This window comes from Phacochoerus africanus, chromosome 2, assembly GCF_016906955.1.
Source record: "Phacochoerus africanus isolate WHEZ1 chromosome 2, ROS_Pafr_v1, whole genome shotgun sequence".
Classification (NCBI taxonomy): domain Eukaryota; kingdom Metazoa; phylum Chordata; class Mammalia; order Artiodactyla; family Suidae; genus Phacochoerus; species Phacochoerus africanus.
The window spans coordinates 100,991,378-101,016,460 of NC_062545.1; the positions used below are offsets into that span (position 1 = coordinate 100,991,378).

At 37.6% G+C, this 25,083-nt stretch overlaps 1 protein-coding gene across 3 annotated transcripts in view; it reads right to left on the reverse strand.

Moving 5' to 3' along the window:
• The window catches only part of DYM (dymeclin), a 387,283-nt gene that overhangs the window by 276,228 nt on the left and 85,972 nt on the right, over nucleotides 1-25,083 (reverse strand). For all 3 annotated transcript variants that reach the window (XM_047764400.1, XM_047764416.1, XM_047764407.1), the window contains exons 7-8: nucleotides 16,321-16,446; nucleotides 14,638-14,780 (exon numbers count right to left, since the gene is read on the reverse strand). In XM_047764400.1, the coding sequence (XP_047620356.1) occupies nucleotides 14,638-14,780; nucleotides 16,321-16,446 (269 nt within the window). The remainder of the gene's footprint in view (nucleotides 1-14,637; nucleotides 14,781-16,320; nucleotides 16,447-25,083) is intronic.

A 25,083-nucleotide genomic window follows, 5' to 3' on the forward strand; every position in this document is an offset into this window, starting at 1 on the left:
GGATCCAGTGTTGCCATGGGCTGTGGTGTAGGTCACAGACACGGCTCAGATCTGGCGTTGCTGTGGTTGTGCTGTAGGCTGGCAGCTGTAGCTCCAATTTGACCCCTAGCCTGTGAACCTCCATATACCATGGGTGCAGCCCTAAAAAGTAAATAAATAAATAAACAGATAAATCCAATTTGCTATTTTACTCATACAGCATCATCTACTGACTAATACAGATGTAGAAGTAGGGAAAACTATTTTTACTTTTAGAAATACCCATGGAAAGCTTTATACTTTGGAATAATTACTATTGAAAAAAATCTCTTAATGCTAGTATTTATTCATCTGTGTACACTTTCTAAAATACACAAACTGGGGGTTGGAAATTGACTAACTTCAAAAAGGCACGGGAGGTATTATGAGAGTTTTGAAATGACAAGTTTAAAACTTTTCAACATTTACCCTCAATCCACAGCATCAGGAGCCACAGAAAATATAATACATGTCAGACTCTGAAAATACATGATCACCAACTTCTGATCTTTTTAATTGCAAAATTAGCTCAACTTGGCTTGCTTTTGCACCACTCAAATGGCCTGAAAAATGGCACTGATAACTAGAACAAGGCTTTCAATTTGATGAAGTTATGGTTAAGGCTATTACAGAGGTTCCTGGGGCATCTGAATTTATCATCCCTTTATATAATCTGTAAAAGGAGGAGATTGTCTTAGTTTTGTAAGCAGAAAGGCTAAGGGAATATGAAATATGTAAGATGGTGGGAAAACTAAAGAAACTGACCCAGGTTGGGCAGGGGGGAGGGTAGATGAGGCAGGCCAATGGAAGCTAGTCTTTCAGTAGCTACCACGTTCTAGACACTTATTCACTACTTTTCACGTTATTTAAATATAACAAAAGCCCACAGATAAAGATATTCTTTTTTTTTTTTTTTGTCATTTCTTGGGCCACTCCTGTGGCATATGGAGGTTCCCAGGCTAGGGGTCGAGTCGAAGCTGTAGCTGCCGGCCTACACCAGAGCCACAGCAACTCGGGAATTGAGCCTCATCTGCAACCTACATCACAGCTCACGGCAACGCTGGATCCTTAACCCACTGAGCAAGGCCAGGGATCAAACCCACAACTTCATGGTTCCTAGTCAGATTCGTTAACCACCGAGCCACGAAAGGAACTCCCACAGGTAAAGATATTCTAATTTAAAAAAGAAAATTAGGATTCAGTGAAGTTAACTAATTTAAAGTAACAAAACCTGGCATTCCCTGTTGTGGTGCAGTGGTTAACAAATCTGACTAGGAACCATGAGGTTGTGGGTTCAGCCCCTGCCCTTGCTCAGTGGGTTAATGATCCGGCGTTGCCGTGAGCTGTGGCGTACATTGCAGACGCTGCTTGGGTCCCGCATTGCTGTGGCTCTGGCATAGGCTGATGGCTACAGCTCAGATTCAACTCCTAGCCTGGAAACCTCCATATGCCGCGGGAGTGGCCCCAGCAAAGCCAAAAAGACTGACTAAATAAATAAATAAATAAATACAGTAACAAAGCTAGTCAAAGCGAGGGCCCAGTTTCCATCTCAGACCTATCTGATGCCAGAAGTTATATTCTCTTGCAATTCAAGATCCTTTCACTCTCCCCCTCCCTTTCTTTTGCACAGCCACTGTCACATATGGGACCCCTATGACCTTGCAGCAGTGACTCTGGAAGCTGTCAGGCAACACAGTCAATGGTACCTCCCTCCCCTCTCTACACCATTCCATCCAACTGGATTCAATGGGCCTTTAAGGACCATGAACTGGCAAAGCACAAGAGGAGAAAAATGAAGAGACATTTATCATAATCCTGTAAGGACTCATTATTCCATTTCTGCAGATGGGAAAAGGCTTGGAGAACATGACAAAACTTTCAGAAGGTTATAGAGCTAATTAGCTTACAGTAAGGGTTTGAGTCCAGCCTGGCCAGACCCTACATTCTTCAGAATCTTACCTAGTAGTTCTGGAAGGACTGGAAGTTAAGAGATGGCTTTTTAGCAGGAAAAAAAAATGAAATTTACAATACTAATTCATCCTCATAGTAATTCTATTTTCTCCCCAACATTTTATTATGAAATTATGAAAACTGCCAAACATCCAGAATTGAAAAAATTACATAGTGAATAACCATATACTGACCATCAAGATTTTACATTAACATTTTGCTATATTTGAGATAAGAGCCCTACCCATCTATGCATCCTTATAATCCCCATCAATGTAGCTTATTTTAATTAATGCATCTTAAACATTTTTAAAGGGAAGTCTCTGTCCTAACACTAGACTTTAAATTATTATTTACTCATCTAAAATAGTCTCAAAACTACACCAACCCTCAATTTATGAGAGTTTTTACTACCCTTCACAAATTCTGTCAGCAAGTAACCTAGAATAAATCTAAGCTTGATATTTACTCCAAACATCCATGCTGAAATTAGTGTAAATTTCAAAGCAGCTGCTTAATAAAAGTTATACTCATTGACGGTGAAAGAATTTAACAGGTTTTAAAGTAAATTCACTTTGTTTCATTTTTCAAGTAAGATTTACATTCTCAAAAATCAGAATTCTGTAACTTTAGTATTCTTATGTTTAAAATACCTTAATATTTTAAATTCCATAATAAAATAATGTTACAGAAGTCTCAAAAACAGATTAAATCACTGATGCCAAACAAATGACACTTAAGGCAAGCCTTAGAAACTTATTCTTAGGATATCATCTGAAATTGATTGCTTTATGAATTCATTCCCCAATTATTCATTGCATAAAAGAGGCCTCAATATTCCCTTCAAACCTTTTAAGAAGAAAATAAGAATAGAGGGCTGGTACACTCACTTTCAAAGACATTTCTGTAAACTGATTTAGAAGTGGTTGTCAGCACATTATAAGGATAAAAGATAAGTCAATACTATATTTTGACACTATATTATTTCCAATGAACATCATTTAATAAACACTCTTTTAAAAGCCTAAAAATCTGAAATACTTTTTTCAGAGAGCAATTAAAAGTAAAAATAACTTATGACTCTACAACTAAACATGGTTAGTTTGTGTTGTAGAGATTTGCCTAAACTCGCTGTAATCCCACAAGGAACCACTAAAGGAAATGATAAACTGAAATTAACTATATTTTTTTAATTCACAAACTGAGTTCAGCCCTGAAAATAAAGAAGGCATGGGGGTTGGGGGGGGAGTCATTCTTTCACCTGGTATATAAAAATCTAACAACTCATTCCAAACAAAAATGCACTGAGAATGTGATTACTGTTTATAAAGCACTTTCTTTTTTTGAAGGTTCAAAGTGCTTTAATTAGAAATATTTGCACAACTATGCCTGTGTCTGAGTGCCACATACTTTTTCTCTTACTGTGGTTTTTCTTTCTCTCAGTGAGTCAGCCCAGAAAAAGCCAAAACTGAAGAGAAAAACAACGTCACATAAAATGAATTACAACTACTGCATACCATACTTATCATAATCAATTCAATAACTTTCTCAACAGTATTGGGAGAAATGAGTCTTAATTTTCATATTCTACTTTATTAATTTCTCTATTATAGCACTTGCCTAAACAAATAATCACTACTTTGGCCTTATGATTTGGCTGGGGCACCCACCACTGCAAGCAAAGGAAAAAAAAACATTTTTGATGGCTCATTCAAATGGAAAAGCCATATATCAGAAGTTATTGTGTAAAACCTCAGTACTTATGATGGAAAGCACCATTTGGCAGAACACATTTAATTAGACTTGGCTCTTTAAAACATTAAAAACTCAGTTATAATCACATTACAGCTTTGTCTTATAATGAAAAAACACACAAGAAATTTCGAAGTCAACCTTTCCTTGCTTCACTATTTTTTTAGGAATTAGAGGCAATTTAGAAGCTTGGAAATATATGAAAAGACCAGGTCAAAGAAGTAAGGACAGAATCAAAGAAAAAGTAATAAATGTTATAACAATTTTCCTTTCACAATATAAACTTTCAACATAATTCTTGTAGTAACTATCTGAAGTCTCTACTATAAATGTATATACCAAATATCAGACATTTTCATAATTTACATTAAAAAAATGTGAGTAAGGAGTTCCCCTCATGGCACAGTGGTTGACGGATCTGACTGGGAACCATGAGGTTGCAGGTTCGATCCCTGGCCTCACTCAGTGGGTTAAGGATCCAGCGTTGCCATGAGCTGTGGTGCGGGTTGAGGACATGGCTCGGATCCTGCATTGCTGTGGCTGTGGTGTAGGCCGGCGGCTACAGCTTCGATTAGACTCCTAGCCTGGGAACCTCAATATGCCGCATGTGTGGCCCTAAAAAGGACAAAAAGACCAAAAAAAAAAAAAAAAAACCTGCGTGTACTTGTAAATCACTATAAAGTCCCTGACTTTTTCTATTTTTTTAAACAAAAGTTATCTTTCAAATATTATTATGTACTATCTGTTACTATTAGTTAACCATTTATTGTGTACCTATTGGATGCCAGGCTCTTTCCTACAGTTTTGCTCATTTGATGACCTCAGTAGTCCTACAAAGGAAGGTATACTCCTCATTTTACCTTGAAGAATTTGAGTCACTGAGAAGTTAGACAGCCCAAGAACATCTAGTTAGTAAATGGTAGGATTGGCATTCAATTCTAGGTCTGACACCAACAACTGGATTCTGATACATGTACCTCTTCCATGACCAAATTACCAAAATCTAGAGCCAGTCATTCCAAAGGAGAATATAAGTGGTGTTCTCCAAAAGCAGAAAAGAAAACAATTTGTTTCAATCACAGGATTGTTTTTGGAGGGGCTCCTTATGCATTCTGGAATGCCCTTTTTACAAAAAAAAAAACCAAAACAAAACGTATTAGTGAGGTTAGAATGGGCTGTGAATGACCTACTTTGGCCACAACCCTTACCACCAGCACTTAAACAGGTTGTGGTTTAAAATAAAGAATGACTGGAGTGAACAGGCACCCTGGGAGTTCCTGGTAGAGGATTAAAGACCCAGTGTTGTCACTGCTGTGGTTCTCAGGTAGCCAAAAGAAAAAAAAAAAAAAAAGAATGCTTGACCTATCAACATAACAAAGAGACCAGTGGCCTCCCAAACTGAGAACTTTTAGGGAGGGAAATTTTTTGAGCATGACCTACTTAGTACCTACTAATGACTAAATGTTTGTGTCCCCCTCTGAAATTCATATATTAAGCCCTGAAATTCATATATTAAGCCCTAACAGCAAGTTGGGCCTTTGGCAAGTCATAAAGTTTAGATGAGATCCTGAGGGTGGAGCCCCCATGATGTATTATAAGTGGAGGGAGAGACCCAGTGAAGAGACACATGTGGAGATACAATGCACCATGTGAGGATACGATGTCTGAAAGCCAGGAAAAGAGCCTTCTCAAAGATTCAAATCTGCCAGCAACTTAATCTTAGACTTCCCAGCGTCCAAAACTGTGAGAAATAAACGTCTATTGTGTAAGCCACCTAGTCCATAATATTTTGTTATAACAATCAGAGTTGACTATGTGTTACACCACCAAACGTCCTGCTCCATCACGTAACAAAAATATACAGGTAAGGATCTTTGATCATATATATGCTTTGTAAAACATCTCTAACATTGTAGGGTGATGTGCTTACAGATTAAAGTAAGCATCAAGTATCAACTGCCTCACTGACTATAAAAGACCACTAATACTACTGCCATCTTGGATTAGTTGAACATTTGAAATATTTATTACAATTTAGATTGGATCAACATCTTTTCTTTACTAAAATCTTTGGCTAAGTTTATAAACAAACTATCAAAAAGAAAATACAAAATTACAATAAATTAGTGAGTAAGAAATGGTACCATAGTTACTGTTGTCAAGGCGAGTTCATTTAGGAAGCAAGGAGAAATCTCTTGCGGGCAACATCTATTAACAATCAAATTTTCCTTTCTGACTGTCATTGGCCAAATTTTGCACCACATAAAATGAAAAGCCAGTTGGAGAATGAGCAGAAACATGGCCAGTATATTTACTTTAGTCAGTATTTTAAAACATTTTTAATGTAAATCTTAAAATTTGAGCAGACAAAAAAGATAAAATATTCTCCTAAATTTTTTAATTGTCTTACATAAATTTGTTAGAGATTTTCTGATCAATGACTTCATCTAATTGAATTTATTTTCTTTTAAATTATGTTTATTTTAATTAACAGTACACAGCAAAGCTAGAGGACAGGTAAGGAAAATTATTCACCTGAGGAGAGATATTGTATAGTTTTAGAAGTGGTTTCACATACAGCAGCTCATTTATTCTTCACAGGAACCCAGTACAAAAACTCTCATTTTTCAGTTTCATCAAGGAGAATAATGAGATTCAAAGAGTTAAAACTTGTCAAAGGTCATGCTAAGCTGGGGCTCCATCCTAAATCATCTGATTCTCAATATCAAGCTCTGGAAATCCACTCTTATCCACAAGGACTCCCAGGAATGAGAGAAGAGAAAGGGCAGTAGAGGGCCCTGTGGTGTAATCTTAAGAGTGGGAATAAAGGCAGGTGCTGGTTTGAACTCACATGAGGCTCACTCAACACCTCCTGCCATGGGGGGACTAGCTCAAGTTTCACGATATCCTTGCAGGTAAATCCTACAAGTCAGGGGGAACTGCAGGAATCCTCTTTGACTCTATAAAAGTCAAAGTCTGCTACCTGGGAAAACCAGGCTACTGTCCTCAGTGGGATTCCAGGAAATGGAATCTATTCTACATGGAGTAGTCGCAAAATCCCTAGTCAAACTAATTTTTGTTATTTTATATGTGTATAGAAACACCCTGCTTTCCACACTGGAATTAGAATATGTCAATCCTTTCCATGTGATGCCTAGGATATAACCCTGAATAAATCAGGAAGCCCCAAAACATTTGTTTTGACATTCTAGGGCTCAAAATTAGATCAAACCTTATGTTGTTGCTGGAACTATGGACCACACCATGCTAACAAGATTATATCTGACTGAAAGGTCAGATTATATACACTGATTATATATACTGAAAGGTCTGTACCTGTATATATAAAACCTGAAGGGGAAAGACAGAATATGAAAGCTACAGGTATGGAAAAGACTTAGATGATAAAATATTACTAATAAATTAATTAATAACTGAGTGTTATCTACTAAAATAGTCAATGGGCATTTAGTCTAGATTAATAAGAAAATACAGTGTCAAGAATCAGGGAGGTCAGAGTCCAACCTATTTCATGCTACAGTATTACACTGATGATGAGATTTAATTCTGACAAACTAGACTTCAGCAGCAGCAGAAGGCAGTAAGAAAAGGCAAGAAAATACTAAAGGAGAGGGTTGGTTAAACCCACTATAGCTGCCTCAAAACAATGTCCTGCCCAGTAGTTAATAGTATTGGCTTAACTGTCTGCCAGGATGAAACCACAGCACTGGAACAGAACCTGGACCACAAGAGTAGTGCAGAGATGGACTAGCTTTTTCAGAATTATCTAGAATGCTTACTGAAAATACACATGATCAGGCCCCACTTCGTGTCTAATGACTTAGAAATTCCCAGGTATAAGTACAAGCTCACGCATTTTTTTAAAAAGTTGCCACGCGGAGCTGCTACCTTTTGGGAGCCACCAGATGATCTTTATCATTATCTCTGCTAATCCTGGAGCTCTATAATTCATTTTTAAAATGCTACATCAGTTAAAATTATAGCACTCTGTTCTAAAAAGTAAAGTGATACATCAACTGAATCTTCATTTTGTCAGCACACTAGAGGAATATCTAAACTTTTAAAAAGTATAAGAGGAAGTTGGAGTCTCTGTTGTGGCTCAGCAGGTTAAGGATTTGGCATTGCCGCAAGGTGTGTGCATAGGTCGCAGATGCGGTTTATATCTGGTGTTGCTGTGGCCATGATGTAGACTGCAGCTGCAGCCTTGATTGATCCCTAGCCTGGGAACTTCCATATGCCACAGGTGTGGCCTTAAATAAAAAAGTATATTTAAGGAGGAAGTAAAGCATTTTTTCTTGTACAGCAAAATTAGGAATAGCGGTTTCTTGGCATGTTATTATAGACATTACCAGACAAAGTAACATATTTTTGTATAATTCATCCTGATCACTTCCAGTGAAAGGAAGAAGTAACATGAAGGGTATACATACTACTCAAAGCAACCTACAAATTTAAAATTATCCCTATCAAATTACCCATGGCATTTTTCACAGAATTAGAACAACCAATCCTAAAACTTATAGGAAACCACTACAGACGCAGGACTACCAAAGCAATCCTGAAGGGGGAAAAAAAAGCTAGACGTATAACCCTCCCAGACTTCAGACAACATTACAAAGCTACAGTACTCAAAATAGCATGGTGTTGGCACAAAAATAGACATATTGATCAATGGACCATAACAGAGAGCCCAGAAATAAACCCATACACCTAGGGGCAATCAATCTTTGACAAAAGAGGCAAGAATATATAATGGGAAAAAGACAGTCTCTTCAGAAAGAGGTGTTGGGAAAACTGGATAGCCCCATGTAAACCAATGAAGTTAGAATACAACCTCACACCATACACAAAAAATAAACTCAAAATGGCTTAAAGACATGACACCATAAAATTCCTAGAAGAGAATATAGGCAAAACATTCTCTAACATAAATCATACCAATGTTTTCTTAGGGCAGTCTCCCAAGGCAATAGAAATAAAAGCAAAAATAAACAAATGGGACCTAATCAAACTTACAAGCTTTTGCACAGCAAAGGAAACCATAAATAAAACAAAAAGACAACCTACAGACTGGGAGAAAAATCTGTGCAGACAATGCAACCAATAAGGGCTTAAGTTCCAAAATATACAAACAGCTCAGACAAGTGAATAACAAAAAAAAAAAAAGCCCAATCAAAAAATGGGCAGAAGATCTAAATAGACATTTCTCCAAAGACAACATACAGATGGCCAAAAGTCACATGAAAAGATGTTCAACATCACTAATTATTAGGGAAATACAAATCAAAAATACAATGAGGTATGACTTTAGACCAGTAAGAATGGCCATCAAAAAGTTTACAAATAATAAATGCCGGAGAGGGTGTGGAGAAAAGGAAACACTCCTACACTGTTGTTGGTGGGACTGTAAATTGGTGCAACCACTATGGAAAACCTCTAGGTTCCTTTAAAAACCCCTGGGTATATATTCAGAAAAAATAATTATGATATTCATAATAGGAGATAAATGCACCACAATGTTTAAAACAGTACTATTTACAAAAGCCAAGACAGAAAAGAAACCTAAATGTCTAGTGTCTATCAACAGATGAATGGATAAAGAAGATGTGGTATATACACACATACAGTGGAATATTACTCGGCGATAAAATGAATCAAATAGCAACATCAATGAATCTAGAGATTACCATACTAAGTGAAACGTCAAAGACAAATATAACATCACTTGAACATGTAATCTTAAAAAAATGATACAAATTAACTTATTCACAAAATAGAAATAGACTCACAGACATAGAAAACAAACTTACAGAAGGGGATGGGGGCTGGATAAATAAGGAGTTTGGGATTAACATATATACACTACTATATAGAAAGAGATAAACAAGGACCTACTGTATAGCACAGGAAACTATACTCAATATCTTATGATAACTTATAATGGAAAATAATCTGAAAAAGAATATATATGTATAACTGGATCACTTTGCTATACACTTGAAACTAACACAACATTGTAAGTTAATTATAATTCAATTTTTTTTTTTATCTTTTGTCTTTTTAGGGCCACACTCACGGCATATGGAGGTTCCCAGACTAGGGGTCTAGTCAGAGCTACAGATGCCAGCCTACACAAGAGCCACAGCAATGCCAGATCCGAGCCACATCTGTGATCTACACCACAGCTCATAGCAACGCCGGATCCTTAACCCACTGAGTGAGGTCAGGGATCAAACCCGCAACCTCACAGTTCCTAGTCGGATCATTTCCACTGCACCACAACAGCAACTCCCATGTCCACAAATATTTAAAAAGTAATTTGTGGAGTTACCTCATGGCCTGGAGGTTGTGGATCTGGCACTGTCACTGCTATGGTACAGGTTTGATTGCTGGCCTGGTGACTTTTGCATGCCATGGGCATGGCCAAAAAAAAATTTTTTAAGAGTGTGTGTGTGTGTGTGTTTGTGTGTGTGTAGAATGGGGGGGGGAGGTGACACAAACACAAAACAACAGTTTGACAAAATGTTAACAATAAATCAGTCTAGTTAAAGGTATATAATTTGATGAATTTTTTTATTTTTATAATTTTCATATATTTGTGAACTTATTTCCAAATAAAAAACTTTTTTAAAAGAAAATAAAGTAGAAAAATAGCAAAATGGTGATAATTCTGGAAGATGAGTTATGTGTTTACAGTAGATTCATTCTACCATTCTATGTTTATACATCTGAAATTTTCCACAATGTTGAAATAGAAAAATACTAAAAAAGAGTAGATAAAATAATGTATATAAATTATTAAAGTGACTGGCAAACATAAGGCACTCAATAAATGATAGATAATGTTATAACTGAGTTCACATTTATCCTGAGTGTAGACAAGGATTGGTTTTTGGTGTTTAATTACATACAATAAGGATTTATGGGTGGTCCACAGATATAAGGTGCTCTGCTGCAGTTAACACCCTTACACAAGTCAAGAATCAGCTTACACACTCAGGACTCAAGTGGTGACAATGAAACACCAGACAGCAAAGACCAGGGGTCAAAGGAACTGAGCTCAAGTGCAAACCAGTATCAATTCTTTTCTATGTGAGAACTTAATAACTAGGAACACTTCTTCATCAACTATATTAAAAAAGTAAAACCATCTATTTCACAAGGTTGTTATGAGAATAAAGTAAGACACACAAAAGCTGCTCTATAAACTCTTAAGTATTATATATATTTATGTAAACATAAAATCTCATTTTATTGTATGTAGAGCCAATGGAGAGAGAACAATATTTAATGATCATAAAAGACAGCAGAGCATTAAGTGTCACAGGAAAAGATCACATCTAGCTAGGCAGTAGAAAAGAAAGTCTTTTGTGGAAAAGGTGACATGAGATCTATCGTAAGGATGGAGGAAAAATCAAAGTCAGGAAGAGAAGAAAGTAAGACTCTAGGTTTAAGAAATAACCCAAGAGAAAGTATGAAAAAGGAAGAATGTCAGGCATGCAACAAGAGAGTTTTTGCTAAAATCTGGAAAACAAATAGTTTAACAGCCAGATATAAAGCTGAAAAAATTAAGAATAAATTGGAGAAGGCCCTGCCTAACTCCTGTGAGGAGCTCACTACTCATATGGAGCCCCGTTTTTAGCACAAGGATTCTCCCCTTCCCTTCCAGTACCAACAAAACTTCACTGTCTAAAACTCTTCAGTTCTTTGCAATAAGGCACTCTGATTCAAAGGAAATAATTTAAGAAAAATATACTATATGCATACTCAGTACTATAAAAGGAAATGCTTTCTATATGCAGGAAAAATTTAATCCCAATGAAAATTAATATAATCCAAAAGAGTTCATAATTTACATTTAGCTTTGGGATATAATAGTTTGTTTGATGAGGAACTTCCAAATCATGTTTTTCTCAAGCCAATATTAAAGTAAAAGAATTCTGAGTTCTCGTGGTGGCTCAGCAGAAGCAAATGCATGAGGACACAGGTTCGATCCCTGGCCTTGATCAGTGGGTTAAGGATTCGGCGTTGCCATGAGCTGTGGGGTAGGTTGTAGACTTGGCTAGAATCGGGTGTGGCTGTGGCTGTGATGTAGGTGGCAGCTGTAGCTCTGATTCGACCCCTGGCCTGGGAACTTCCATATGCTGAGGGTGCGGCACTAAAAACAAACAAAAAGAGAGAGCAAATTCCTTAATTACCAACTAAAAGATCATCAAGCAAAAAGATCACAAGACTAAAGTCAAACTCCCTTTGTTGACTTGGTTGATTTTCAACAATGCGGCTTAATTAAAAATTACATGACTATGGGAGTTCCGGTTGTGGCACAGCAGAAACAAATCCGACTAGTATCCACAAGGATGCAGGTTCAATTCCTGGCCTTGCTCAGTGGGTTGGGGATCTGGCATCACTGTAAGCTGTGGTGTAAGCTGTGGTGTAGGCTGACAGCTATAGCTCCGATTCCACCCCCTAGCCTGGGAACATCCATATGCCATGGGCACAGCCCTAAAAACCAAAAATAAATTAATTATTATTTTTTTTTAATTACATGACTATGACCATTCATGTGTATGTACATTTAGCCCACAATACATAGCTGTGCTTTTTAGAAGGAAAATATCCTTTTGCTGTTTTTTATAATCCTTTGAGTCACATACTGTAAAAGGATAAATTATTGCATCATTTATACTTTTTTTTTTCCTGGCACTGCATCCACAGCATATAGAAGTTCCCAAGCCAGGGATCAAATCCAAGCTGCAGTTGTGATCTATCCTGCAACTGTGGCAACACCAGATCCTTAACTCACTGTGCCCAGCCAGAAATCAAACCCACGCTCCCTCAGAGACAACTCCAGATCCTCATCCTGCAGGAATTCCCCCATCACTTATACTTTTACATGAATAGTTTTATGAAGATTAAAGAAGCTATGTAAAATGTCTTATGATTATAGGCACACTAAAAATCCTAAGTCTATTTTAATGCCCTTAGCGGAATATTAAATTTCTTAATGGTAGAGGAAGAGACCACAGAACTATTAAAAGTTATATGGAAATAGTCTCAGAGATCATCTATCCCAACCTTGACAGACATGTTACAGACACAGAAACTGGGAGCTAGGAAAATTAAGGAACTTCCTTCTGATACCCAGAATAGACCTATAATTAACAAGTTTTTTGGCACCCAGTACCGATGACAACACATACCACACTAGACTTCTCTATGATGACACACAATTGCAAGAAAAATCAAGAACTACACACAAATCTATGTTTTTTGTTTGTTTGTTTTGTTTTGTTGCTTTTTAGAGCTGAACCCGTGGCATATGGCGGTTCCCAGGCTAGGGGTTGAATGGGAGCTGCAGCTACTGGCCTACGACACAGCCACAGCAATGTGAGATCCCAGCCACATCTGAGACCTACACCAGAGCTCACGGCAACGCCAGTTCCTTAACCCACTGAGTGAGGTCAGGGATCGAACCTGCATCCTCATTGATCCTAGTCGGGTTCGTCAACTGTTAAGCCACAAAGGGAACTCCCCAAATCTATGTTTTTTTAAAAACTGCGTTGTTTTGAAGAAAGGTCAAAGGATTTATACTATCTCCTCCAAAAAAATCTCCATCCATACTGGAGAGTTGGAAAACACTCAGGTTCTGAATACTTAGTTCAGTTTAATGACTGAAAAAAGAAAACACTAATGGGTTATTCAAACCTTCATGTGGACACACAAAGCCTGCCCTGTGCTGCCTTCAGAGGCCAGGCAATGAGCAAGCCTTGTACAGCCTCCTCCTCTGAAACGATGAGGGCAGTGGGAAAGGTCCCTCAGAGCGCATACCTCTCAGGCCTCGTGTTCTAGGTAGCACACTCACACCAAAGACAAAGCCATGAGCAACTGCAAATGCAATTCAATTCATAAAATTAAGAGAAATCAAAGGAAAGCAAACCTCGAACCGTGGTCCTTGAATCCAAAGAGGTTCCTAAGACTGACCATCTCATAAGTTACCACGCAGAACTCCATTTTCTTATCAAACTGATGTTTCTGTCTGAGTAGGAGAGCACATCACAGCCTAATGCAGCTGTGGACCTCAGTTCCATGTGAAATCCTTCAGAGAGCTGACCTCTGCACTACGTAATTAAGTAGAACGTACACTGCTACTTTAGTACGAGCACCCAGGCAGACCTCGAAACTGTCAAAGTGCTGGTCTTGTTCTTGTTTCTCCCTCAGAACAAAGAAAAGTTCGGGTGGTAAAATGTCACAGGACCCAGGTCCTCTACGCTAACAAAGGGGAAAGCCAGAGGTACCCTTGTACTTTTAGTTTCTTTAGATCTAAACATTGTGAAGCAGAAATGAGGCTTTACTCTAACAGTGGGAAAGGACTTTCTTCAGTTAATAAAATGTGCCTCCAATTTGATAAAACTCAGGTCTGTGCCACTTCAGAATTACAAGACTCTTCAAAATGTGCTAATTTGTCACTGAACAAATGAAGCATTGAGTATAATGAGAAAACTACACTTAATTAGTCATGTAAAATCCTAACCAATGAAGTCCCTAAAATAGAATGATTTCCTCATAAAATACAAGCAGTAAAAACTTTCTAAGAGTATAATTGTATTTATACTGTACAGTAATAACTCATGCAGTATGCAGAGTTATAAACAGTCTTCTTGAAAAAATGGTGTCTTATAGTAAAGAATCTATTCATTATTTGCATATATTTCCTTGTATAAATCACTGCACCAAATGGAAAAAATATTTTAAATCACTTCTAGTATTTCACATGTAGCCAGATGCACAGGTCCAGTGTAACAGACAGCCGTGGCAGCCACATGAAGAGAACTTCTTATGACAAAATGGACAAAACCTACATACATCGGGGAGCTGACAAAATCTGACAGGACTTACTTGCTACTCCTGAGGCCAGTCCGTACAGCAGTCCCCCGCTGTCCGACTGCTGGGGGAGAACGTGTGCTCCTGGAGGCGGAGGCTTTTCTTGTCTGATAAAGTTATACAATAAGGTTTTCACAAGTTTGCTGGTGTATGGAAGACTACAGGAAAAGAAAAAAGAAACTCATATTTATGGGACTCATCTGACTTTGTATTATGATAAATATAACCCATAATAATCCATTGATATAAAGAGATTCACACAATGCAAAGAAATCTCACACTGGCACCTCACACTGAGGACCACAGGTTTTGAAGTCAGACTTGAGGCTTAATTCTGGCTTTCCTCTCTCACTATGCCATATGTCATTCGTCAAATCACCTCACCGCCAAAGTTTCAGTTACCTTACTTGTAATCTGTACAAGAGGTGAGATATTATAAATTCAGGGTATAATACAGCACTGGGCACTTGAAGGGAGGTAGCAACACAGAATCAGTAGGGGAAAGCAAGAATTAATAAATATGGACATTCACTCAAAAAGTATATTTGACTTAACCCAATGCATCCAAAATATTCAACATATAACCAGTATAATAATTAAATATCTTACTTTTTTAAATAAATTGAAAGTATGAAATTATTCAATTCATGCATGCATACAAAAATATATCCACATGTATATAGGTATTTTTTAAACATTAATGCTCTGCTTTAAAGTAACAGAATGAGAGGAGAAGGAAGAGAAAATAGGTTAAAAGGGGTATGTGTCCATTAACTGGAGATAAATTAATTCCTACAGTCTAGAGAAGACTTTTAAACAGTCTTGAGCCAAAGCTTAAGGCCTTTTCATCCCTATTATCAGTAATTTTCAAATATGTTCCAAAAGAGCCCTAAAGGATTCTGTGAATGTGTCACAGGTATAACCGAAATAGCAAGAAGGAATGTGAAAAAGACAAAACTTCCAATGAAAGTTCTGTGAAGAGTATGTCAACAGAAAACGTCTCTGCGCATGTGTACGTGTATATGTGGGGGGGGTTGTATTTAATATTTATCTACTTCCATCCCCACCCACTAGGAGACCATAAACTTCTGCTCAGGAGCACAGTTCCACATCCTAACATATCTATGCCCCCTATGTTTGCACACAAGAAATATTTTTGACTAAATGAAAGTAGTAACAGTCAGTAGTACCCGTTGTGGCTCAGAGGTAACAAACTCCGCTAGTATCCATGAGGACGTGGGTTTGATCCCTGGCCTCACTCAGTGGGTTAAGGATCCGATGTTGCCGGGAGCTGTGGTATAGGTCACAGACACGGCTCGGATCCGGCACTGCTGTGGCTGTGGTATAGGCCAACAGCTGTAGGTCCGATTCATCCCCTAGCCAGGGAACTTCCAGATGCCACGAGTGCAGCCCTGAAAATCAAAAAAAAAAAAAAAAAAAGGAAGAGAGGTGTCTTCAGAGTTTCGACTGTATAAAGGAACCATTAGAGAAGACAGAGAGGCTGGAGGATGCAAAGGGCAGGGAGGATGGATGCTTAGGCTGGAAAGCAGATCCTCATGTTCTGGGTCTGAAGTTCTGAGGGAACAACCAGAGGAAATGTCTGCTTGGAGCTATGGGACAACAGTAAAGTAAGAAGACAAGACAAGAAATATAGATTTATACAGTAAAAAACTAGACAAATTTAAAATAGAAACATACCATCGACCTCGCATCAAATACTTGTGACTGATACTCTGTCGCAAAACTTCTTTATGGAACAGTTGGCAGGAAAGGAAAACCACCATTGTTGACACAGCTTCTACTGATATTTCATATGTAATATCTCTGGGAAAATAGGAAACAAAGAGGAATAATGATTACTTTGGCAGATAAAGGTGTTGCTCTTTTCTAATAAATTATACATTTAAAAACTCAAATCAAAATATCCAACATGTTTCTAGGTTATTAAAAAATATGAACATGTTTAACTTAAAAATTAAGTCAGGCAAAACTATGAAACCCTTTCCATGTCATTAGTTCTTATACTTGAGTCAGATATCCCATTACTTTCCTGTTTTTCAGTTCCCATGTACTACTGAATGACAAGTCAATTAGTGTATAATGGAAATAGTTACCAGCAGTGTTCTGCTTTGAAGAGCCACTCTAAAGCCCTGCTTAGTTAGAATACTGAAACAAATATTCAGATCGTAAAACTAATAGGAAGTCACAGTGTAAGGAAGAAAATTATGCCATTCTGAGTCAATAATCACTTAACAGTGAGAACAGTGGTATATCTAGATCTTCTAAGTGTCTACTTTCTCCAGGTCAACTCTACCTGTTCAGCAAAATATGAATAGTAAAAAATTACTCCTGTTTTATTAAGCAAATTTCTTGCATGAAGGACTTTTTAGATCATCAATCCTTTTTAGAAACAAATCTAAGATCAAATAAAAAGGAAATAATATTTCCCATGTGCAAACGGGAACAAATACATCAAGAAATCTCCAACTAACAACAACAACAACAACAACAACAAAGACAAAAGACGAAAAAAAAATTGGAGTTCCCATCGTGGCGCAGTGGTTAACGAATCCGACTAGGAACCATGAGGTTGTGGGTTCGGTCCCTACCCTTGCTCAGTGGGTTAACGATCCGGCGTTGCCGTGAGCTGTGGTGTAGTTTGCAGACGCGGCTCGGATCCTGCGTTGCTGTGGCTCTGGCGTAGGCCGGTGGCTACAGCTCCGATTCAACCCCTAGCTTGGGAACCTCCATATGCCGCAGGAGCGGCCCAAGAAATAGCAACAACAACAACAACAACAACAAAGACAAAAGACAAAAAAAAAAGAAATCTCCAACTATTTCAAAAGTTTAAACACATTTATCATGGGGAACAGTAACATGTTAGACCAGAAAAGTGGAAATCTCAACAATACAACAAAAAATGACAGCTCCAAAAGAACATCAAAATATATTTTGTAGAACTGAAATATTCCTGGTAAGCCCAAAGAAAAACATTTATTAACACCTACTTAAATGAAGCTCAGTAAAGAAATTAAAGACTACTTGATTCTAGAAATGGGCAAGCTTACCAGATTTTTAAGTTCTATCAGATATTTTAAGAAGTTATTGCTGATAGGAATACCTTTTAAAAGCCAAGTATACAAAACAAAACACAAGAGGCCTGGGGAAATGATCTTATTATGTAATGAACAAATGTCATTTCTACTGAGAAATGTGACTGGTATTGTACAACAATTCCCTTTCCTGAAATTTCCATAACTACTGGTGTAAATATTAACCACATAAAAGGCAATTCCTACATGTATTTGTGTTTCTTGAATTGAAAGGCAACCCTGATATGTCATGTTGATTCATTAATTCTTCATGAATGATGATGTGGGTGCTCAAAAGCTCAAAGGATTTTGAATCACAATAATCATTTATTCATAGAGTTTATGCCTGTCAGGAATCCATACTCTATAATCAGTTGGCTAGGCTTTTTAGTTGGGTCAGGAATTAAAGCCAAATTCTGAAGAACAAACTATCTTGCCACAGGATACAGTCTATCAAGATAGGTGACCATCTCCAACAAATTTGTCAATGTGTTCAACCACTGCGTTGTTGCTGCTGCTGATGATGATAAACAACTGCAGTGGTTTACAATTTAACATCTTACTCTAGATCCCAGATAATAATAATAAAAACAACTTTGGCAGTTTATACTTTAACATCTCACTCTAGGTCCCAGATCCAGAAGGAAATTGCTTTAATTTGGTTAAACTAAAACCTATGACTACTAATAAATACTAGGTCTAACAATCTTAAGGAAAAAGTGTAGATTTAGAAAAGAAGGCTGTTCTTCAAAATTAATTGGACCAAGTAACACCACAAATGGGAGAAAAGGAAAAGAGTTATTACCCTTGAACCATATTCTCTCACCGCAGAATTCTGCAAAGCTACAGCAGTGAAGCATAGAAACGTTGATGTTGAGGGCTAGGGAAGGCTTACAGCATATACAAATATTTACTCAAAATGATATCAAGCTAAAAAATCCAATCCCCCAAAATGCAAACATACATATATTTTCACTTCTCTTAGGCAATTACCTAAAGGTAAAACTGCTAGACAAGAGGACAGGTGGATATCTGACTTCATAAGAAATTGTCAAACATTTTCTCAAACTGGTTGTACCGTTTTATATGCCATAGCAATTTTTAACATAGATTTTATTTTTCAAAGGAGTTTTAGGTTCTCAGCAAAAATGAACAAAAACTACAGCGAATTCTCCTATATTCCTTGCCCCTACACAAGCACAATCTCCTTTGACATCAACATCCTGTCCCAGAGTTCCAAATATGCCAAAAATGATGAATCAAAATTAACACATCGTTATAACCTAAAATCTATGATTTACATTACAGATCCCTACTGCCATGCAGTTTCTATAGTCACTATAATTTTTGTGTATGTCTGCCTCTTTAGGGCCACACCGTGTCACATGGAAGTTCCCAGGCTTGGGGTCCATTTGGAGCTGCAGCTGCTGGCCTATGCTTCAACGGCAGCAATGCCGGATCCGAGCCACATCTGCAACCTATACCACAGCTCATGGCAATACCAGATCCTTAACCCACTGAGCAAGGTCAGGGATTGAAACACGTCCTCATGGATACTAGTCAAATTTGCTACCGCTGAGCCAAAAAAGGAACTCTAATTATCACTATAAATTCTCACAAATGTATAATAGTATGTATCCACGATCACAGTACCATACAGGACAGTTTCATTGCCCTAAAAATCCCCTGTGCTTTGCCTATGCACCTCTAACACTAAAACCCTGGCAACCATTGATCTTTCTACTGTTTCTGTAGTTTTACCTTTTACAAAATAATACCATATGTAGCCTTTTCAGATTGGCTTCTTCACCCAGAGCAATTTCTGAAAGTTCATTGTTCTACATTTTCACCACATTCAATACTATCAGTCTTAATTTTAGCTATTCTAGTGCTGTGTAATATCTCACTAGAGCTTTAATTTGCATTTTCTGATGATTAATCACATTAAAACAATAGCCAGAACATGGAAACAACCTAAATGTCCACTGAGAGATGATTGGATTAAGAAGATGTGGTGTATATACACAATGGAATACTACTCGGTCATTAAAAAGAACAAAATAATGCCATCTGCAGCAACATGGATGGAACTAGAGGTTCCCATACTAAGTGAAGTAAGTCAGAAAGAGAAGACAAATACCATATGGTATCACCTATACGCGGCATCTAATATATGGCACAAATGAACCTATCTATACAAAAAAAAACAAACCTATGGACTTGAAAAAACAAAATCTTAAAAAAAAAACAAACACCCTTTTAGTGTGTTTATTGACCATTCATATACCTTTTTTTTGTGAAGTATCAAATTAAATCTTTTGTCCATTTTCAACTGTGTTATTTGCCTAATTATTTTTAAATTTAAGAGATCTTTATATACCTAAGAATAAAGTCTTTTGTCAGCTTTATGTTTTGCAGACATTTTCTCCCATCTGTGGCTTGACTATTTTTTTCCTAAACAGTCCCTCTTGAGGAGGCAAGATTTTTATTTTTGAAGAAGTTTAACTTTATCAAGTTTTTCCTTTTTTGGCTACTGCTTTCTGTATGCTTTCTAAGTTATCTTTGCCTAAACCAAGGTTGTGCATATTTTTCTAATTTTTGTGTTATATGCGAAGGTAGGAGTCAACCTTTTTTTGCTTTTCCCCCATAAAATTACCTTTTCTAGCACCATTAGCTTAAAAAGCTTTTCCATCCCAACTGAACTCTTTTGTTGTTTCTCTCAAAAAAACAACTGACCAGAGAAGCATAGGTTTATTTCTTGGCTCCATGTACTGTTCCACTGATTTGTCTATACTTAGGTCAATACCATATTATCTTCAAAACTGCAGCTTTAATTGGGTTGTGATGATTGTTGTACAATTATAAATGTAATAAAATTGAGTTTAAAAAACTGTAGCTTTATAATACACTGTGAAGTGATAGAGTGTAAATATTCCATATGTTCTTCTATTTCAACTATTTCTTCAAACATTCTAGGTTCTTTTTTGCATTTCCATATACATGTTAGAATCAACCTGTCAGTTTCCATGGAGGGGAAAAAAACCCAGAACAAATGCGATGATTGAATCTGTAGATCGATCTGAGTAATACTAACATCTTAACATTATTGAGGCTTCAAATTTTTCTTTTTTCTTTTTTTTCTTTTGCTTTTTTTTTTTTTTTTTTTTTGCTTTTTTGGGCTGTCCCCGCAGCTTATGGAACTTCCCAGGCTAGGGGTCGAATTGGATCTACAGCCACTGGTCTACACCACAGACACAGCAACGCCAGATCCGATCCACAGCTGCAACCTACACCACAGCTCAAAGCAACACCTGATCATTAACCCATTGAGCAAGGCCAAGGATCGAACCTGAGTTCTCATGGATGCTAGTCAGATTCGTTTCCGCTGAGCCACGACAGCAACTCCAAGGCTTCCAATTCTTGAACATGATATATGTCTATATTTAGGTCTTCTTTCACTTCACTGAGCAATGGTTTTTAGTTACCAATATATAAATTGTACACATGTGGTGAATTTGCTAAGTATGTTTTTTATATTGTTTTAAAATGGAATTTTTAAGGTTTTAGTTCCTAATTGTTTGCTTCCAATATAAGATTTTTGTATAATCATCTTATAACCTGCAACCTTGCTAAAGGTATTTTTCAATAAAAAGTTTTTGTATACTCCTTAGGGTCGTCTACATAAATAATAATGTTGCCAGCAAATAAGGATAGTTTTACTTCTTTTCTAATCTCTATGCCTTTTATTCTTTATTTTATTAAACTGGCTAGAGTCTCACACAATAGGAAACAGAAATGCTGAGAGCAAACATCCTTGACTTGTTCTTAATCATAAATGAGGGAAAGCTTTAGTCTCTCATTATTAAGTGTGATGGCAGATTTTTCATGGATGCCCTTAACCTAGTTGAAGACGTTTCCTTCCATTCCTAGTTGGCTGAGAGTTTTTTTTTTTTTTTCCACGAATAGATGGTGAATTTTGTCAAATGCTTTTTGTACATTTACTAAAATAATCGTACGGCTTTTCTAATTTATTTTGTCAATGTGGCATATTATATTGATTTTTAAGTGTTAACAATATTATATATTATATTCCTGAAACAAGCCCTACTTGGTTACAAGGTATTATCCTGTTCATATACTGATGGATGCAATGTGCTTTTTCAAAAAGCTTTTTCAGAGTTCCCGTTGTGGCTCAGCAGAAATGAATCTGACTAGTATACATGAGGATGCAGGTTCGATCCCTGGCCTTGCTCAGTGGGTTAAGGATCCAGTGTTGCTGTGAGCTGTGGTGTAGGTCACAGACACAGCTTGGATCTGGAGTTGCTATGGCTGTGGTGTAGGCCAGTGGCTACAGCTCCAATTCGACCCCTAGCCTGAGAACCTCCACATGCCGCAGGTGCAGCCCTAACAAAAAAGGTTTTTCTCCTATATTCATGAGAGACATCGCTCTGTAATTTTCTTTTTATGGAATGTCATTGTTAGGTTTCAGTATCAGGGTTATGCTGGCATCATAAAACAAGTTCCCCCTTCTGCTTCTGAAACACATTTTATTGAAATATTTGTCTCATGATGTTATGTTGAGCAAAGATAGCAGACTAGTATGTACCATATGAATGAATATACATGCAGATACTAAGTTGCATAAAATAAAAACGGCAAACCTGGAAGATAAGGTTATAGGTGGCTATTTTCATTATTTTTAATTTAAATTTTTAAAATGAGAAGGGCATAAAGAATATGAGTGGGAGAAACATTTGCTTCAAACCAGTTGTCTTTATCGGGAAATTTGTAAAAAAAAAAAAATGTTAGAGATGGTCTGAGGATAATCTCTAATCTCATTCTGATTATAGGTTTTCTTAATTATGCCTCTCTCTCACTTCACTGTAAACAAAGGGGATTTTCAACAAGGAAAAACAATCTGAGGGTCTCAGTCCTCTGGACTGTAATAACAAATATAGACTGGGTGATGTATAAAAGACAGAAATTTATTTCTCACAGTTCTGGAGGCTGAGGGTTCAGAGCAGGATACCTACATAGCCAGGGTCTGACGAAGCTGGCTTTCTGGTTCACGGAGATTAAGTGTTTTTACTGTGTTATCATATGATGGAAGGCAGCAAGCAAGTCTACTTGGGTATGTTTTATTAGGGCACTAATCCCCTCATGAGGGCAGAGCCTTATAACCTAATCATTCCCTCAAAGGCCCAGCCCCATACCTTCTAACACCATCACCTTGGAGGTCAGGTTTTATTTATTTATTTTTTATGGCTGCACCCACCTGCAAATGGAAGCTCCCAGGGCCAGGGACTGAATCCGAGCCTACAGCTGCAACCCACACCACAGCCTCAGCAATGCCAGATCCTACTGTGCCAAGCCAGGGTTCAAACGTGTGCCTGTGCAGTAACTCGAGCTGCTGTAGTCAGATACTTAACGCACTGCACCAAAGTGGGAACACCTCCAAGTTAGGTTTTAAAATATGAATTGGGGGGGGGGGGGGGCGCGGTGTTCCCACTGCGGCAAAGTAAGTTAAGAATCCAACTGCAGTGGCTCAGGTCACTGCAGAGGCATGGCTTGATCTCTAGCACAGAGCAGTGGGTTGAAAGATCTGGCATTGCTGAAGCTGTGGTGTAGGTTCCAGTTGCAAGCTTGGATTCAATCCCTGGCCCAGGAACTTCCATATGTTGTGGGTGTGGCCGTTAAAAAAAAAAAAAAAAAGAATTTGGGGAGTACACGAATATTCTGACTATAGCAATGAACTAGCCATACTTGTCGCATTCCTGGGGCTCTCCAAAAACAGAACCATCAGGATACAGAGGTATATACATAGAGAGAGAAAGAAATTTATTAAAAGAGATTAGTTCAACACAATTATGGAGGCTAAGAGGTCTCATTATTTGCCATCAGCAAGCAAGAGACCCAGCAAAGCCAGTGATGTAGTTCCAGTTCATATCCAAAGCCCTGAGAAGCAGAATAGCCCCAGTCAAAGTGCAAAAGCCCAAAGAACAGGAGTGCCAGCATCCAGGGACAGGAGGAGATGGATGTCTCAGCTTATGCAAAAGGACAAATCTGCCCCTTTCCACCTTTTTTCTATCCCTGCCCTCAATGGACTGGTGATGCTCACCAATGCTAGTGAATATGATCTGTTTTACAGACCAATTCAAATGCTAATCACTTTCAGAAACACACTCACAGACACACCCAGAGATAATGAAATGATGTCTGACCTCTGGCATTCCTCAGCTCAAATTACCACACAATATTAACCATCACACTTGCCAAAGAAGTTAAGCTTATAAATACTGGCAAAGGGCACAGAGTCCCAGATTCATTTTCATTAAAAGCATTTAGTCATTAGAAGCAAACACTATTTGAAAGGTTTTACACCTAGAAATTTTGTTCCTTCCTAAGAAGCTAATGGGTACAGTGTTTCTCTTTGGGGTAATGAAGTTCTGGAATTAGATAGCAGTGACAGGTCCACAACTTTTGTGAGTATACTAAAAACCACCTAAATATACACTTTGAAAGAATATTTGAAAGGCTGGGTTATTTGAATTATATCTCAATAAAGTTGTTACTTAAAAGACAAAAATGAGTTCCTATTGTGGCACAGCAGAAATGAATCTGACAAGCATCCATGAGGATGAGGGTTTGATCCCTGCCCTTGCTTAGTGGGTCAGGGATCCGGCACTGCCATGAACTATGGCATAGGTTACAGACGCAGCTCAGATTCCCTGCTGCTGTGGCTGTGGTGTAGGCTGGCAGCTGTAGCTCCAATTCAATCCCTAGCCTAGGAATTTCCATAGGCTGGGGGTGTGGTCCTAAAAAGCAAAAAATAAAAGACAAAAATGAGAAAGCTCTCTAAATGCCTGTATACAGAAGGTGTTAGGATAGACTGTTAAGCAGAAAGAGAGGAAAGTTCAAAGCACTATGTATAATCTCCCACCTTTTATGAGAATACAGGAGGAAATAAGAGTCTATATTCATAACTGCATATATACACATGAAAAATTTCAGGAAGGATACGTAAGAAAACTAAGAACAGTGATCACTCTGGAGGCAAACGCAAGGCTGGAGAGATAGGGAATAGGGACAGGTAGGACAGGTTCATGTCCACTTCTATGTGTTTGGTATTTGAACAACGTAAGTGTAGCATCTGTTTGAAAATTATATTAATCAGGAACTAAAGCTAGAGGATTATCATAAATGTTAAAATCAAAATTTTATTGATTAAAATCTGATGACAGTGAAATAAGAATAAACAAAAATTAAATCATATTATAGGAGTTACTGACCCCAAGTTAGAAAACTCAGGGTCTGCTTCTAAGTTCTCTATTAAACTCACTCTGCTTATTTCAAAATAACCCCTCTGGGT